At 41.0% G+C, this 19,267-nt stretch overlaps 1 protein-coding gene across 1 annotated transcript; it reads left to right on the forward strand.

Annotated features, from left to right (window-relative positions):
- The first annotated feature begins 1,109 nt into the window (after positions 1-1,109).
- CHRM2 (cholinergic receptor muscarinic 2) lies at positions 1,110-9,692 on the forward strand. The gene has a single exon (XM_059845929.1). It carries the CDS (start codon positions 1,145-1,147, stop codon positions 2,540-2,542), a length of 1,398 nt encoding a protein of 465 aa, XP_059701912.1. The 5' UTR covers positions 1,110-1,144; the 3' UTR covers positions 2,543-9,692.
- The last annotated feature ends 9,575 nt before the right edge of the window (positions 9,693-19,267 follow it).

The following is a 19,267-nucleotide window of genomic DNA, read 5'->3' on the forward strand; positions in this document are numbered from 1 at the left end:
CAGACACCAATGTGGTGGACGGTCAAAAGGCCTTTATTATCTCATCTCATGGGGTTTTATAGTCTAGGGGGTTTCACTACGTCAGAGGGAGGTCTGCAGTACTATCCATGGTCAGTAAGGAGTGGAAAGTTACTATCGTTAGGGGGGCTACATTCCTGGTCACATTCCTAGGGAGATCTCTTATCTCAGGTGACCAGGGGAGAAGGGAATCCTGCTGCTTTCCGTCACATCGCGTGATCTTCCGTTCGCCTATCCCTATCTACCACAATAATACCATGTTTAAAAAAAAAAAACAAACAGACAACAATGCCTTATCCAGGTACAAATACTCAAAAGTAAGTAAAAAATAACTTTAATCTTACTGAAATTGGAAAAAATAGAAATCAAATATATATGTATCTAACTAGATAGGCAAATGATCCACTGAGGTGAGTTTACAAACTCTGTTAACTTCAACAGACCCACCCTCTTTTGTTTATTGACAGACTAATTAGTTTGATGAAGTGCCAAAATCTTTGTATGTGCTGCTTAAAAAAGGAACTACAGGGTAAGAAAACTGGGGGGAGATATGATAAAAACCCATTCCATAAACCTCAAAGAAGCATGCCCAGGTGGAAAATGAAAGAAAGACAGAAACAGAGATCTCCTTCCCGTGATCTGCCTCTCAGTAGATCACAGCTTCACTTTGGATTATAAGAATGTTATACCCTCCAGTCCAGACTTTTTATTTGGAATAGGGTTTGAAATGAGCAAAGTGAATTTATTTTGTTGGCAAGAAAGAAAATAATATGCAGGTTCAGTTCCAAAATATTAAAGTCAATATTAGTTTTAAAAAATAGCTAAGAGAAAAAGGCATCTGAGAACTTTAAAAATTCAGTTTTCAGTCCAAATGTGTCCTTTCTCACATATTTAGAGCTAGCCTATTGTTCTGTTATTCCTAAACTGCACACTGTAAGGTGTTTCTTTTAGCCAAAGCTGACTGATTTTTCCTGAATACATCTTCTAGCTTTAAACTTCTACCAAGTCTTTTTTTTTGGGATCCATTCCTTAAAGGCAAAGGGACTAACTTCCTGATGGTATCTGTTTTCTTTTCTTTCCTCTGCAGGCTTAAATTGTAAGTGGGTATCTTGTGATCAGGAGCAAAATGAATAACTCAACGTACATAAACTCTTCCTCTGAAAATGTGATGGCCTTGGAGAGCCGCTATAAAACTGTCGAGGTGGTGTTCATCGTCCTGGTGGCAGGGTCCCTCAGCCTAGTCACCATAATTGGGAACATCCTGGTCATGGTGTCAATCAAAGTCAACAGGCACCTCCAGACTGTCAACAATTATTTCTTGTTCAGCCTGGCCTGCGCTGACTTGATCATCGGCATCTTTTCCATGAACCTGTACACCCTGTACACTGTGATAGGTTACTGGCCCTTGGGGCCCGTGGTGTGTGACCTCTGGCTGGCCCTTGACTACGTGGTCAGCAATGCCTCGGTAATGAACCTGCTCATTATCAGCTTTGACAGGTACTTTTGTGTCACCAAGCCCCTGACATATCCCGTGAAGCGGACCACGAAGATGGCCGGCATGATGATCGCAGCCGCCTGGGTGCTGTCCTTCATCCTCTGGGCCCCTGCAATTCTCTTCTGGCAATTCATTGTGGGAGGAAGGACTGTCCCAGATGGGGACTGCTACATCCAGTTTTTTTCCAACCCTGCTGTCACTTTTGGCACTGCCATTGCAGCCTTCTATTTGCCCGTTATCATCATGACTGTCCTTTACTGGCAAATCTCCCGAGCCAGTAAGAGTCGGATAAAGAAAGGAAAAAAGGAAGCTGCCCAAAACCAAGAAACAGTTTCCCCCAGCCTTGTCCAAGGTAAAATAGTGAAACCAAACAATAACAATATCCCGACTAGCAGGGATGGGTTGGAGCACAGCAAAATTCAGAATGGAAAAACCAGTGAAGAGACTGTGACCAATAACTGTGTTCAAGGGGAGAAGGAGAGCTCCAACGACTCCACCTCTGTCAGTGTGGTCGCCTCCAACTTGAAAGAGGATGAAGCTACCAAAGATGCCAGACAGGCTTCTGCCTCCCAAGACCATGTCAAAGCAGAGAACTCCAAGCTGACATGCATCAGGATAGTCACCAAGTCCCAAAAGGGGGACTGCTGTGCCCCTACCAACACTACCGTGGAGATAGTAGGCACGAACGGGGAGGAGAAGCAGAACAGCGTGGCCCGTAAAATCGTCAAAATGACAAAGCAGCCAGCCAAAAAGAAACCACCCCCTTCTAGAGAGAAAAAGGTGACAAGGACGATTTTGGCCATCCTCCTGGCCTTCATCATCACCTGGACCCCATACAATGTGATGGTGCTCATCAACAGCTTCTGCACATCCTGCATCCCCGGCACCGTGTGGACCCTGGGTTACTGGCTCTGTTACATCAACAGCACCGTCAATCCCGCCTGCTACGCCCTCTGCAACGCCACCTTCAAGAAGACCTTTAAGGACCTTCTTATGTGTCATTACAAGAATATAGGAGCTACAAGGTAAAAATTATAATGAAAATTATTATGGAAAGGGTGGAGAAGTTCCAAATTAAATTTAAAAAAAACCCTTGATGCTACAGCACTTTATGATCTTCTATGGAATGTGCACTCCAGGATGTTAGTGGAAATACTGATAAGGGGCATCAGCTGTACCCCTGAGGACTACACTTTAAAACATTTTTTAATAAATGAAAATAAATCTTTGGGACATGGGGATGTTTGAGAAATTATTCAAATATGTGGACAGGAGGCACAATTCATTACTCTCTGACAGTATTCTGCAGAAGGGCTTTAAAGTCTATGATTTTTGGTCATTCTGTGTAAAATACTTGTTCTTTCATTCTCTTTTTCTTGTTCTTTTTTTTCTGTGTGTGTTTATTATGTCTTCATCCAGGTAAAAAAAAAAAAAAAAAAAAAAAAAAAACAAAACACCACAAACCCAAATTTTAATAATAACTGTGTGGAAGAGGCATAGGAGTTTGGAAGATCATTGCATAATCCAAATCAATCATGGCAGAAATTTTCTAAAGCTCAAAGCTGTCTAAAGCTGTTTTGCCACTGTTATGTAAGAAGCTGAATGTTAGGTAAATCATGATGAAAGATTTTATGTTGTTTATGACACCACCATTTCCAAAACCACATCAGTTCTGAAAGTGTTCTTATGCACAGCATGTAATCATTGTATATTGTTCCAAGTCTGCTGCTTGCCCCATCCCAGGGGCTTTTGTTCTGTGACTATTTCATCATGTCAAGATCAAAGTGAAAAGACGTGGTCTCGCCCAGATTGCTACATGCCAAGACTTCTTCAGCATCCATGTAAACCAAAGCTTTTGAGACAATTTTGTTCACTTTATTCGTCACATAACATCAACCTGTGGATTTGTCTTTTACCTTCATCAGCCTTTTCTTCCTTTCTGTACCTTACTTGTCCAGGGCATGACTGAACATCAAAAGAAGCTGTAAATTTAAAGGTCTCATCCAGCCAGCCACCATGGTGGCCAAACAAAGGATCTCAGCTGAAGAATAGAAACAAGATTATTACTAGTAAAATGAAAAGCTACATCCATTTAAAGTTGGATGTACAGAAGAAGAGGTATGTTGAGGCTTCACAGAATGAATAGATAGTATTAGATGACCATGCTCTTGACCAGTCAAAAGATAATTCTATGATTAATTTATTGAGGTAAAGAATAGATAGACTGACATACCCACCGGGATCAAGCTCTGCTAAGCCCTTAGAGTGAAACTGGGGTTCTTTCTGGGTGAATCCTGCACAAGATTTTTTCTTTCTGGAAAAGATATTGGTCACGTTGCCATGTACTATCTGAGAGCCATATTTTGACTGTAAGTCAATGGGTAACACTAATAAAAATGTAGACAGGAAAACTGTGATTATAGAAAAACAGATTATATAATAGTCTTTATGGGAGTCTGGCAAGGGTTAAGTTCAAATATTTTTTGCTACTCTACACTAGGTGAAATTTAGATCATTTTTGCTTGACAAAGAATTTAGTATTCCAATATTTGATATTTGCTGTAGCAAAACAAAACATTTTGTAGACAGGTCAGAAAGTATCAGATTACCGAAAACACAGATTGTCTGTGAGTTATGCATATTTTATATACCTCCTTCTTAGTACCTCTAATTTCCAGGCCCTAACAAAGGTATATTTATATATTTTCTTACCCAAAAAAAGAATAGGCTGTGTCCTGAGAATCTCTTTTCTGGAGTGAAAGCCACCCACCAAACAGGACACCAATTCATCTGGTGATTTCATGCTACAACTTCAGAGTATTCCAAAATGCACCTCAAAATAGGAGCCTCTGAGATTACAGAGAAATTAATCTTGCAGAATTAAGTTTTACATTTGACAAGCTTAATGCAACACAGTATCAAAGCACTCTGGTATCATGACAATTTTCATGTTTTGCAGCACAAGTTCCCAGCAGAAAGTGAAAATGAGGAAGATTAAACTGCAGTAAATTAAGGCCATGTTAAATTCCGGATTAACATGTCTTAATATGAAGTCATTGAATTTATACCCCTAGTGATTTCATCCAAATATAACTGTGTCTATACAGCCCGGGATCTAATTTTGCAACCCTCACTCGCCTTGAGTCATATCTACTATCACTGTTTTAATCTTCCTGCTTGTAAGGAAGAATAACTAAATGGCAAAGCTTGCCAAAATGAGCACTGCTTGCCTTTTAAAACTTCATTCACTATTTATCTTGATAGGTCAAAGGAAGGACTTAGATATTCCTAGCTTGTTCAGTCTCTTACAGTGTTAGAAAAATCCAGATAAAGTCCTGAGATAGAATAAAATCAAATATGTTCAATTTTGAAATCTGACTTTTTTAGAAAAGTTTTGTAATAGAAACACACCTACATCTTTCTTTTAGCAAGTGCTGTGGGTATTAATAGTACAGATACTCAAACTGGGAAATAATGGTTTGTATAGAAATGCTTAATCTTTTAAATCTGGTTGTCTGGCAGGCCTGCAAATCCCTTATTCTCACATTAGAAGCTATCACTTGTTCATAATGATTTATTCTAACAAATAAGGACACTCCTACAGGTTAAGAAGTGTGACAGATGGATTGCAATTATACTCCTTCATCATGTGATATTATGACACTCAAAATACCACAGGAAGAAATATATTTTGGGGCCAGAATTCATGAAAAAATACAGGCAAAGGAAAAACATAATTTCAAAGTTTTCCAGCACTTTTCCCTAGCACCACCCTCACTTTTGATCTCAGATGATGCTTTGATTTGTGTTATAGTATATTTAAAAGGCACACAATAGTATATTAAAGGACACACAATCCTCTGTGTTTCCACTCTGTAACAGTTTCTGGTACATTTACATTTGCAGACAATTAAACAGTGTAAAAACAGATGACATAGCACACCTATGCATGGCTCCACAGGCATGCAAACGCACAACCCTACATGGTTTATATACATGAAAAAATAACCAACTAAAATTCACGGTATTGCACGGAACCTTGCCTGCCTAATGTGCACTGCCAGCTGCTGGGAGGTGCAGAGCCAACATTTATTTCTCTTTCTCACCTCTCCTGAAGGCAGAGAAGAGGCAGAATGTGCCCTCAGATATTGGGAACCTCTTGGGTCTTCAGGTGGTTGTGGCTCAGTAAGACAAAAATGCGCTAATGATCCAGACCCAAAATAATTTCTTCTTGAATATCCTTTGAGCTTTCATGTCTTTCCTTTGTGTCCCAAACCACGTTCACCAGGTTTCACTTCCCTCCTGAGTGATAGATCTGCAGGATCTAGATGTCAATCTTGAAGAGCAGCTCTCCCTGGGTAACCTCGGCTTCCCTGGCTGTCACCTGCACCCTGTGGTCCCCAAGGTGGCCCTGCTGCTGGAGCTGCTTCACCTTCACCTTCAGCTTGGCCAGAGGATCCCACCAGCACATTCACACCATGTGCTGTGCTGGCCACTTCTGTTTCACATAGAAATCCAGAACACTGTGCAGGTGACTCATGACAACAAAAAGAAAAAGAAAAAACATCCCAAAAATGATAACCGACAACAAAAAATCGCAGCGAGGACTTCTTGCCCCCTCCTTTTCTTCCTCTTTCATTATTTCCAGAAAGAGGCAGCCCACAGGGAGTGATTTGTGTTGTCATGGGACAGCCCTACCTTCATGCTCCAGGAAGAGAAGAGCAACTTGGAGATGCATCAACCCAATGGGCAACTTTTCTGACTATTAAAGATGTCTGTGGTCAAAGAGAAAAGAAGAAAGGAAGAAAGGAAGAGAAAAAAAAAAAAAGAAGAAGAAAAGGAAAAGGAAAAGGAAAAGGAAAAGGAAAAGGAAAAGGAAAAGGAAAAGGAAAAGGAAAAGGAAAAGGAAAAGGAAAAGGAAGGAAGAAAGCTGAAGCAATGTTTAAAATCTTTTTTCCAGCAAAAAAAAAAATCTGAGAAAAACTTGTCAGCCTTCTTTCTGAGATTTTAATTTGATTTATTAGGAATCATAGGATCTATTGAAAGATTGCAAATCTTGAATGTTGCCTGATGAAAGGCAGTCCAAAGACAACAAACACAACTATATAGGTCAGATTGCTTTTTCTTGCTTTCTTTCATTGGATTTTTTTTCCGTACAAAAGCTCACAGGGATGGGAGTGTCCAAGTGGACCGCAGAGATTAGTTGTCTGGCATTCACAAAGCATGAAGGGGACAAAAGCAAGTGCTAAATCTATCAGCCCTCTGCTTTATACTCTTCTGGTGGAGAAAAACATATTGACAAGAAGAGATGCCTTCAAGAAGTGTGGCTGTGGTGGAAACAGCCCACACACCACTGAAGAAACCCTTGAAGTGGCCCAGAAGCTCCTGGCCTCTCATCCAGGGATAGGAGCAGGAGGGCAGAGATTTTTTTTTTATTTCATCTCCTTATGGATTTGAGTGTGTCCATCTGTCTGTGGGACTTGCTAGCAAACTGACTGTCCCCTTCCCCAGTTTTGACTGATTCTGATCCCTGTTCTTCATTCCTATGGATGGGACATTTCTATGGATGAGTGAGTGCTGCCTCAGGAAACAGCTCCCAGCTTGTCCTGTGGTGCTGGGGTGGCACACCTTGATTTTTTCCCCTCTGCTGACAGTACCTCTCCTTGCCACTTCTATGCCCAAAAATTAATCATGGCAGTGGCCTAGCAGGGCTGAATGGGTAAAGCATCCTGACAGCCAACTTGCTGGAAACTTGGCATGAATGCAGCTTGGGGGCAGGAGTGGAGTAGAGCTGTGCTGATTTTTCTCTCTCCCCTTAAAATACTTTGGAAAAATCTTCATTTTTTGACAAATTTTTGAGTTTCTGGTATATTACAAAATGCCCTAGACTTTTAAGGAATCTTTCTTTTTTAAAGTTTGTAGAGAACCTTGCCTTGAAGGAACCTCAGAGATGGTCTTTAATTTTCTGTGGCCTCTTTTCTCTGCCTGTTTTTCCTCTTTTGTCACAGTTTTACCAAAAAGCTTTCCTCCTTACTTTAACAAGTGTCACCTGTGTTACAGCTACAGGCTTGTAGTTTCACTTGCCTTTCAGGCACTGTCAATGCTGGTATTTAACTTCTTTGACCCCCACCCAAAACCTTCCCTAGCATGCAACAGCCTCCTCCACTGAAGCCCAAGCTACTGTGTGGAGTGGCATGTTCCATAAATCCTTTCTGCATGGGTTTTAAATTGGAAGTAAAACAAACCCTCTGAAGAAACAAAGCCAAATCAGCTTTTTTGCTCCCCAGTTGTGTTATCTCTGTGCTATGCACAGTGGTGGGTAATGTCCAAGAGTGAATGTGCTCGTAGTGGGATATCATGCTGCCACATGCACGGATTAATTTTCTCCTCTGTGCCACAGAAAGGAAGGCCTGCCTTCCCTCAAATCCCCTTTCATTCATGGGCTTATTGGCAAAGCATTCACTGAGAGCCCAAACCTAAGAATGTAATTACAGCAAGGCTGAGTTGAACATCTACCACAACCAATGCAATTATTTCTCCTATATTTTTACTTCCCTGCTTTTGCAATGGCCTCTTTTGCTGCACTGAGGAGCTAGTGGGTTACATGAGCATATCAGTCCTCCCAGGCCTCATATTTCAGAGTACTGGGTAGATTTGTTAAACACATTTCATTCCAGTGATAACCAAATAAATGAAAATAAATTCTAGTGTCTTTTTGCCTTCCAAAGTTTTGCATTACCTGAAGAGTGCCACTTAGTAACTACTCTTTTTGGTCTTTCCATGGTGAGTTTCTTTTAATCTCTTTTTTTCTTTTTCTCTTTATTTTTTTTCCCCTCAATCATACTTGCCAAGAAGCACACAGAAACCATTTTCTGAGATGTCCCAAAGTGCTCTGACTCTGGCAGAAGCAGCTCTGTGTGGTACATGAGGCAGTGTGATCACAGTCTGTGTTACAGTGCCCTTGGAAGGAGAATTTATTTAAGATATTAAATACTGAGCGTTTAATATCTGGACTGACTCACCTGCCAGCACTGGAGAAAGCACAGGGGGACAAGGTTGGTGTGTTCTTACTGGCAAATGGACAAGCAAGTCACAGCTGGATTGCCTTTCTGCTTCTCCCAGCTCATGTAGGCTTCAGGGAAGAGGTAGGAATTTCTGCCCCCTCTGGAGACTCTGTCTCTCCACCTCTACTCCAAAGACAGCCCTTCCCTGAAGCACACCCTGGCAGTAGTGGCAGTAATAGTAATAAAAACACTGGTGGGAGTGCCATGACTGCCAATCAACAGACATCCTTCTATCCTATCCCTTATTTCTGGTGCCACTTAGCTGAGGTGGTTGGTAAGTTAGAGACTAGCAATTTGTAAATACCTTTAGACAGTGTGTTTTAACATGACCAACACCATATCTTGACTGTGTAAAAAATAATACATTATGTGTAATACTATCCAGATAAGCTTATAATGTAAATATATCTGCAATGAATGTCAAATTATGCTTTGAGCTCTATGTATGAGGAAGAACCTCATCTCTTCTTGAGATCTTTTTTAACTTAACAATATGAAAAACTTGTTATTCATTTATATATAAATATATATATATATATATATATTTAAAAAAACCTGCATTCTTTTCTTCAAAAGAAAATACTACTGCAAGAAAGAAGGAATGCATTACATGTATGTGACCTCCAAAATCATGTGGTAAAACCAGAAACTGAGAATCTTACAAGGAGGGGACTGGTCAAATTCTTGATGCCGTACATTTGATCTCATATAAATAAGATAAGCACAAGTTTATGGTTAGCTGTGTAAAGCTGACCCACTTGATTATATATACATTATAGATATATATTTATATATGCTGTATAGATATACATATATTATACACAACATTCGTACAGTGGAAGCAAAGTTTGATAAAGTTATATTAACTGGGAATTTGGATGTAATGTTGTGTTCCATTTGGAGGAAAAATGTCTGTGTTATTCAGCAGCATTTGTTATACAAGATGAAGAAAGAAGGTATTTCATCAAAACAAGCCATGAAGGAATAGGATTATGAGGGTTTGAAACATTTTGAAGAGACAACTAAAATTACATGCAATATATATGTATGTACTTCTGCTGAGTTGTATTCCTAGTTAAAGCATTGCATTAAACAGAGAATTATAATAGTAAAAATGTGTTTGTATGTGGTATCTCTGTTTATTTAATCTTCTTACTGACTGAACTACTCTGAGAAATGTAATGGTGATAGATGGAGAAAAATGGTTTTCCTACAGTAGCCACAGGCTGAGAATGTCTGTAGTAACCAAGAAAAAAAAATCTAAGCTTATTTTCCCTGACTTCCTTGGCAAGTGTGAAGTTCAAGAGGGATCTCAAGCACAACTTCACGTTTTCTTGTTTTGTCCACATCTTTGTTCCTCCTTCAGAAAACGTCACCTTTAACCACAATGTCCCTTGAGCATTCTGACAAGGGCCTCCAATAAAACATTCCTCCAGATATTTCTGTCATCCAAGTATTGAAAGGGAATAGGTGAGATTCTTTTGGAGCTGTCCTGTTATATTCAAGAAAAATAAGATTTTAAATTAAAGGGAGAAGGCACCACTAACAACCAAATACTTGTTGAGCTCCCTTTGCCTTGTGAATGCAAACCTGTCTGCATGGCATGCTCAGAAAGCATCCAGGAGTAGAAATAAAGAAATCAGGTGCATATTCAGCTTCTCGGGGTCCCAGGACACTGTTTCACACCCACCTCAGAAGCAGTGAGGGCTCAGAGGCAGCAATAGGATCCAGTGCAGCAGGTGACAGGGGACCATGGCTGCCCAGGTAAATCTGGCTTTTGGAGCACAGTCAGCCTATCAGTTTGACAAGTGATTAAAGAGGGCATCTCTTGGGCCTGGTGCATCAGGGTCTGGGTCAGGATACATTTGTCCAGCTGCTCCAAAATGAGAAGAATACATTTTAATAAAGTGGGCCTATGTTGGCTTCCTTGCCCTAATTTTTCCTTTCTAAAATTTGAGGATCTTCACTGTTTCCAGCTTTACTGGACTTTAAACCTGTCTCAACCTCTCTGCCAAAGACTTTCTGCCTCTGCCATTTGCTCTCCTGTTTCTTCAGCCCAAGCTCACCTTCAGCCATTTCACCATCCCTCTTCACCTGCACCTTTCCACAATGACAATGAGGAAAGCCAGTTTTTTACCTGCCTTTGTCTCAGAGAAATCAGATAAATTGATGTGTTATAATATATTTATTTACTTGTACTTGTCCAGTATCTAAGACCCCTTGCACCCTGCAGAGCAGGGACTCTACTGATAGGCTGCAAGGTGGGAAAATTATAAGGGGTAAATCCTGATGGTCAAAAGACATGTCAAAAGATGTTTATAACAGAGACACAAGCAGGTACCTGAAGTCTGTTTTCCCAAGGCACAGCTATATTCAGCATGCACATTTCTTGTTTATAGATGTATTTAAGATCCACATTGCAGAAACATAGCTAAGGCTACCTGTAAATTCAGAGCACTGATGCTAAACTTTTGTTTATCTACCCACACATATTTTGAAAACTTTTTTGCCAGTGCTGATTGTACACAGTAGAAAAGACACCTGGATATGCCAGATTACCTGCCTGAGCCATTCGCTCAAACTCACAGTTTCACCACCAGGCTGTGACCAAAGTTACCTTTTTCTTTAAAAAACTAGAATCATATAGCACACTAAAAATTACCACCCCAATCTTCAAGTACAGCCAGTAATATTTGCAGTTAATGTAATACTTAATAATGTACATCATCTCCCCTCTGGAGAGACATTTTGAGACAATGGCCACCAGGCCAGAAGTGTCTTTATTAAGTGCTTCTCTTTGAGGCCATTTATTAGCAGAAAAAAACCAGGCAAATTGTCGCTACCTACTTCACCCTGAGTCCTGGGAGCACCCTAAGAAAATCAATACAGAGAAATGCTGCTATTTAGTAAATTCATTACCAATGTTTCTGGCCTTTTGCCAAGCACTGCATGCACCATCTAGACGTGGGAACCTACTTGGCAGCACCAGGACATTGACACCTTCTTATCCATGGAGCTTGCCAACTCCACTTCTGCCAACACACAGAATGGGGAAAAAGAATGAAACCAGTAAGAATGATATCCAAGAAGTGGAGAGACAAAAATACCCCTTTCCTTCTGCTCTCAGTCTTTGTTCTGTCTTGCCACCCTCTCCTTCCTTGTTTTGGTCCTTCCTCCCTCTCCCTTCCTTCCTTGCCTGTCTCTGACAAGTCTCATCTACTTCTCCAGGTTTCTCTCTCTCATTAACAGCTTGCTAAAGATGCTAAATTAAGCACTACAAAATCAAAGCCTTTGGCTTAAAAATGCAAAGTAATGTAAGATGGAAAGAGCTAAGAAGGAATGCCTCAAAAAACCCTGGAGTTAATTCATTTTGTTTAGGAACCAAAGGTTTTCCCTGACTCCCCCCATAATCACTACTGTCATTTTGCCTGCAGTTGGAAAACACTTCTAAACAGGGCTGAGCAGAGATTATTAAATCCATATGGCACAGGAGCAGTATTCCTAAACAGAAGCATTGCCAGTGGCAGCTGCACCAAATCATTTTTTGGAACTATAGACACAATGGGTCTGTGGTTTTGCAAAATTCATCCGACTAAAATGCAACCTAGTGAAAGAATAGGGAAATAGGGAACAAGGTCAAAGCAGTTAAATCTCTCCAGCACAAACCCACCTTAGCTCCCATTACAGATGGGAAGAGTGAGTAGTGCCAGGAGCCCAAAGGAGCAAGAACTCTGTAAAAGTTGCCCTCTTTGGGACAAATTAAGATATTCTGGGGTCGTCTGGCTGGGTTGTCATTTTTGGTAAGAAGAGCTAAGCTTCTGCCAATGTTGAATATCTTTCAACAGGAGGGCTAGGCTTCAGCATTCCTGCCAGTAGCTAAGAGATAAGGATGAGAGCAGAATTCAGGGTATAGAGGCTTAGTTATTAAAAGAGCAGATATTCAGGATGTTCCACAGAAAATATAAACAAGACATAACAAAGATGGACATCAAATCCCAGATTTTGTTATGCTGTCTTTTTAAAATGAAAAACAAATAAACCAAAAGTTTCCAAGTGTTTTAATTGGTATATTTTCCATTACAGGGAATGTAATTTCCTTGTATGGACAAAAGTCACCATAATTTTATAAAAGGGAGGGTTGAAGTCTTCTATTCACTCTGAGAAGACATGAACTAGGCAACTACAAAATAATGGAGTTGGTTGGGAACTTTCTAGTGAAACTTTTTTCCTGCTATAAGATGCTGATTTGTTAATTTTATTTTTTTGAGGGGGCGGTGGGGAAGTAGAGTGGGTAAAGCAAGAGGAGACTGAGGGGAGACCTTGCTGCAGTTACAACTTCCTCATAAGAGGAAGAGGTGGGGAGACACTGATTTCTTCTCTGTGGTGAGCAGTGATAAGACCCGAAGGAATGGCCTGAAGTTGTGTCAGAGGAAGTCTGGGTTGGATATCAGGAGAATATTCTTCATCCAGAGTGTGACTGGGCACTGGAACGGGCTCCCCAGGGCAATGGTCACAGCACCAGCCTGACAGAGTTCAAGAAGCATTTGAACAATACTCTTGGGCACATGGTGTGGCTCTAGGGGATGATGCTGTGCAAGGTCAGGAGTTGGACCTGATGATCCTTGAGGGTCCCTTCTAACTCAGCTTATTCTGTGATTTCAAAGGACTTCCTGGGTTTGAAATACTCTAGGAAAAAGAGGGTAAGTTTTATGACTGATGCACAGCCTTGAGCAGTGGCCAGCCAGAGAGAGGCACCAGGCTAGAACAAGCATAAGCAGGTTTCCATAGCAGGGCACAGAGAACAGGAATGACCACGATTTTTGTTCTGGGCACGCTTGGGTCATAATCCAGAGCACACAATCAGCATGATTATGCCTTTATGAACACTTCTAGAGGTGCTTCTCTAATGCCTGGGAGCCTGCAAAGACAAACATATACTCTAAAAGGTACAAGATAAAATATATGTTAATCCCTTAGCAGACACAGTTCAGAGTGGAAAGGGCTGGAAAGTGAAAGTCAATGGTGTTTGCAAAGAACTATGAAGCCACAGAAGAAATGAAGATGAGGCATGACACGCTTCATCTGCCAAAACTAGGACACCCTCCTAGGGGCAGTGTAGAAACATAATTTTCCCTTATTTAAGGAACTTTATTTAAATGGGCTGAAGGCCTCTTTGGATACAGTTTTTTCTGCCTATACTGATGATGGGGAGAGCCAGGGTGACAGGCTCAGACAACCCTCTTTTGAACAGTTACAGTCAGACAAGATGCTTCTCAGTCCATGTGTGCATAGCCCCAGGGCTGCATAGGTTTTGTAGATATAGCTGTAACAATAATTATAATAACTGGTGCTATGCTGGGAAAAAAATGAAACAGGGGAGGAAAGAGGAGAAATCCATTATGCAAAGTTGCAAACTACAGGGGGAGAAAATAAAACTGATTGGTTCTTATGGCTTAGTTCTCTATTCAGGAGTGTCTTTTATTCTGGGAGAGCATTTGGTCCTTACAGCAGCAACTGTTATGTCCAGTTTTGCATGTCCTTGAACACAGTAGAGCCACCTTTGAGCTAAGTTTCCTGAGGGCATGGGAGATCAGCCTTCTTTCCTTACCCTGGGTGTAATGGTCATGGCTAGCATGGACCTTCCTCTCTCAACCCTCTCAAAGGCTCTTCTTGAGAAGAGAACAAAGCAATAAGGCAGAGAGCTCCAGCCTGGTGCAGTGGAGCTGGAAAGGGTAGAGCAGGACTGCTCTGCTAACAGAATCTGACATCCCCATCACGTTTTCTCCTCTCCATCACTCCCTATTAGCATGCACCCACCAAAAGTGCCAGGAAAGCCACTTCACAACAACATCACCCCAAAGCCACTTCACAATAACATCACCCCACATGAATACTAACCTGAAATGAGAGGAGCCTTACAAAGGGAACTGAGAACCTGATTGCAAAGGCCCAGTGTGACAATCAGCCATGGGCAAGGAAGGGACAGGCAGGCGTTTACATGCACTTTTTCCATTTCCATCCACTCCTCCCTCCCTAAGTTTGCATTTTGTATAGAAGGGGAAAAGAAAATAACTGATTTGGCTTCAATTTCCCACTGCTCTTCCTGTTATGCTGGAAACAGGCTGTGACTGTGATGGATAAGCAATAAATATACTGAATAAAAAATACACCCTTGGCTGTGAACTTGCCAGGAGAAGCCTTGAGACTCTGGTTTTTACTTTCTGGTTTAAAGTGATTTCTGTTGCACACCCCATCTCCTGCTCTATTGCCTTTTGCCTATTGTTCCAGGAAACGTCCTCCAAGGGCTTTCCTTCTATCAGGTTATGGACCTAATCCTGAAAGAGTAATTCCTCAGGGGTCCAGACAATGCTAATTACCTTCTAATGAGATAAAGTACCCCTCATGTCTAGGTCAGTGCCTTGAAACCACCTCTAGTTTCTCCATGGCTAAGAGCGATTCCAACCTGTTGATAACAAAATATGTTCATGGTGGTGGGTACTGCTGCCCCAAAGCAAAGCACTTAAAGGAAGACTCTATACGAAATATTGAATTTAGGGAAAGAACATCATGAGTTTTATCTTTAATTTCTGCTGCTTTTCATCAGGCCAGTAGCTTATCTGAAAATAAATTCAAAATTAATCTTCAACTCAGAGGAAATACAAGCCTAGTGACCATTTGTGAATGCATCTCACCCATAAATTTTTCAGTAAATGATTCTAGAGTGAAAGTGGCAAGGGGAGGGAGGGGTGTAGTATTATACTTGTAGTGACATAAGCAAAAGAAAAGCAATTCAAAACTAGAAATGAAAAATTCAGCAAAATTAAAATTTCATTTAGTACAATTCCATCATTTATTCTGTGAGTATGTCATGGTTTTGCATGATTATTATATGCATTTCTAAATGATGCTGTAATAAATAATAAAATTCATGAAATTCACGCACTGTATAACATAAAATATGGAAAGCCATTTTTAGGATTTATCATTTCATGGAAAGTTCTAGAAACAAGCTTTTGTTCCAAGCTTAAACAAACAAAATAATAATTTCCTAGTTTTCCATGAGTTGGAAAACTATTTACTACTAGTCCTACTATTTACTGCTAGTACTACTAGCATATACATCTGTGTATATGCTCATGAGGCAGACACACAAATAGTCCCTACTATTTGTGTGTCTGCCTCATGAGCATATGCACAGATGTACAACTGAAAAACCTGAAGGCCAGGATGTTGACATACTAGATATCCCAAAATCAGGCACAGGAGCTGAAGTATAAATAACTACTGTCTCCTCAGTACAAATACATTTCTCAATATTTAAAATTTGTATTCAACGTAATTGTGCAGTGAGTGTGGTTTGAGCAGAGCAAAAGAAAAATCTGCTATTTTAAACCTAAGAAAAACAATGAAAAGCAGTACTTTTTCAAAATCTGGGTTTGGGGGTTTTTGCTGTCCTGTTCAGTTCCTCAGCTGGGAGGAGGTGGTGCAGCATCAACACTCAGCCTGCTGTTCATGCCTGGCACAAACATGTCTCTCCAAACACCTGGGAGTGATCAACTCTTGTAAGAGTTCAGACCAGCTGAGCAAGGGCAAGAAGAACCTCTGTAGGCAAGAAGGGAACTCTTCTCTCTCTCCCTGCACAGCCTGAGTGCTGAGCTCCCCGTACCCCTGCCTCAGAAGCAGAGCTCTGTGCATTGATCAGCACAATGCAGCTGTCCACCCACGTGGTTATTAATGGCTAATAAACAGCTCCAGCACCCACGAGCTGCATTTTTCTTAGCACCAGCCTGCAATCAATTAAATAACCAGAAGGGCTCCAAGAGGTGCCATCAAATGCAGAAATTATTACATCAGGATGTTTCCCTGAGAACTCCCACACAAAGCCATTAGGTGTCAGGTGCTGCTGTGTGTTAATCAGGAGTTTGCAGTGGGGCTGGGGCTCCTCGTGGGCACTGCCTTGTGCAGAGTGGCTGCTGCACAGAGCCCCCAACCTCCCAGGGCCCTCTGGGCTCAGCTACCTGCATTGGCTGCTCTGTGGTCCTTGGGAATAAGAGAGGAAATTGGAACCGCTTGAAAGGAACGTGGAGAACAAAGCACAGAAAACATTATCTGTATCTTTGCTCCCAGGAGCAAATCCTGTTTGCTGGTCAAAAAGCCCCAAATATTGGATGATTCCAAGGGAAATATGAGGAAATTTGAGTGAGCTATCCCATTCTCACTGCTTAATTTAACAGCTTGCTGTTGGTGTATGTGAAAAAGGCAATTGTAGCAAACACAATGCAAATAAACCTGATTTTAGGACTAGTGCCAAAAAAAAACCAACAAAAAAAAAAAAAGAGTTTGATATAACATTTATGTTCAGGAAAAAAAAAAAAAACAAACCACAACAAGACAATACTTTTTTCCTGGTTGCTTTTCTTAATATACGAGGGTTTTTTTCATGGTTTTAGCTATGTTCTGTAGTGTAAAGCAACTTCCATCCTGGTTTTATGACATCCCTTATACTGAGATTGTAGTGAACAAGGCAGAAGGGAAAGGTGATTGACTTCAGGTCACTAGACCACAGCAAGGAGACAAAGCAAGCTAACATCTTCAGCAGAAGCCAGCAATACCTAACAGGCCTCATTTCCCCTGTGCTCACTCTTCTGACATAAGACACAAATAGTCCAAAAGTTTCAGCAAAAGTTTCAACACAGGAAGACAACGACACAGAAACAGCCATACAAAATATCAGAGAAAAACACTTAAATGAGCTAAGAACAACTTATATGGTAGCTGAGCAAGGACTCTGCATTTGCAAGACTCCCTGTGCAGTGACAGGAGCAGAGGTAGAAGAATAAGTAGAGAGCTGGTAAAACTTCCTCAGTGCCTAAAACCTTGAAGCTGCATTGCTAGAGCTGCCTCTGCCTGCAGAGTGCTGACCATGGAGGGTCTCTGTTCATCCACAAGATCTGCTAGGATTCAAAAACTCATAAACAAATATTTTCTGCCTGTCCGCCCTGGTTTCAGCCAAGACAAAGTTAATATTCTTCTCAGGAGCTGTTACAGTACTGTTTTGGACTTAGTATGAGAATAAGGTTGTTAGCACACTGATGTTTAAGTTGTCGCTAAGTAGTGTTTACCCAAACTCAAGGACTTTTCGGAAAGCAGGTGCACAAAAGCTGGAGGGGAGCATGTCCAGGAGAGCTGGCCCAAAATAACCAAAGGGATGTTCCACAGCACAGAACATCTTGCTCAGTACATAAACTAGGGGGAAACTGGCCAGGGGTGGCCATCACTGCCCAGGGACAGGCCAGGCACCAGGTGGTGATCACTTGAATTGTGCCTTTCTTGGGTTTTATTTCCCTCTCTCTCCTTTTCACTACAATTATTAGCATTGTTATATTGTATTTGCAGGGTGCCCCATGGCAGGAAGGAATGATGAATCTGACTCCATGTTCTCAGAAGGCTAATTTATTATTTTAACATACTATATTATATTAAAGAATACTAAACTAAACTAAACTGAAGAATACAGAAAGGATACTTAGAGAAGGCTAACAAGATAATAATGAAAACTCATTACTCTCTCCAGAGTCCCGACACAGCTTGGCCCTGATTGGCCAATGAGTGAAAACAACTCACAGCAGAAACCAATGAAACAATCACCTATTGGATAAACAATCTCCAAAGACATTCCAAAAGATCAAAACAGAGGAGAAGCAAATCAGATAATTATTGTTTTCATTTTCCTCTGAGGCATCTCAGCTTCCCAGGAGAAAAATCTTGGGTGAAGGGATTTTTCCAGAGAATGTGAATGCCACATTGTTATCCTTAGTATTACTTGTATCATATTTTGCTTTGTTTCAATTATTCATCTGTTCTTATCCATGAGTTTTCACTTTTTCCCAGTTCTTCTCCCAGTCGTGCAGTCAGCAGGGGCTGTCAGCAATGTCTCCTCATATCTCCTGGCTGAACTTTTCCTACTTTTTAAGAACTACAAGGGTGGAACAAAAGAATGACTCCTTACCTGCTGGGTACCTGCTGTTAGGATACTCAGCTGTGGCAGAAGATGCCTGTGGGGGACTCAGATATTGCCAGGGACAACTATAAGCACTGATTTTCCCCCTTTTTTTTTCCCAGTGCTCTAAACTGAAAGGTGGCCACACTGTTGCGCATAAAAAATACCCCCAAAAAACCAAAAAACCCAAAAGAAAAAATAGAATATTTATCTGAATCTGTTGCTTCTTTGTATTTAAATTGAAATATATTATTTATAAATATATTATATTTATATTTCAGTCTTCTCAGACATGACAGACAGAGACATGAACGAAGGCTTTTTAGTGGGTTCTAACAGAAACCACCATTCCTAGGCCACTAAAGCATTGCTTCAAGCCTAAGAAACTGGCAGCAAGCTGGGAAAAAATTGTACCTAGAAATACAAACTAGAGAAAAGGTTTCAGTCTTCTGAAGCCCTCTTTTATTCCTCACTGCCTCCAGTTAACCTAAAAAGCAGCTCCTTCCCAGCAAGCAGCTCTCAGGTCTTCCTCTCCAAGGCACCCAGCTCCTTACAAAGGGAGATTTTCAGTGTCACTAAAGGGGAGCAACCAAAAGGTCTTGGGCAGGGAGCATACCAAAGGGTGGGGCATTGAGTCCCCATCTCCTTATGTGTCTCTGAGTTTGATCATGAGGTGGATGTATGTTTGGA

This window comes from Haemorhous mexicanus, chromosome 5, assembly GCF_027477595.1.
Source record: "Haemorhous mexicanus isolate bHaeMex1 chromosome 5, bHaeMex1.pri, whole genome shotgun sequence".
Taxonomy (NCBI): Eukaryota; Metazoa; Chordata; class Aves; order Passeriformes; family Fringillidae; genus Haemorhous; species Haemorhous mexicanus.

Bases quoted from the DNA above. Each gene is read 5' to 3' on its own strand.
- CHRM2 (XM_059845929.1), top strand. From the start codon at position 1,145: ATGAATAACTCAACGTACATAAACTCTTCCTCTGAAAATGTGATGGCC.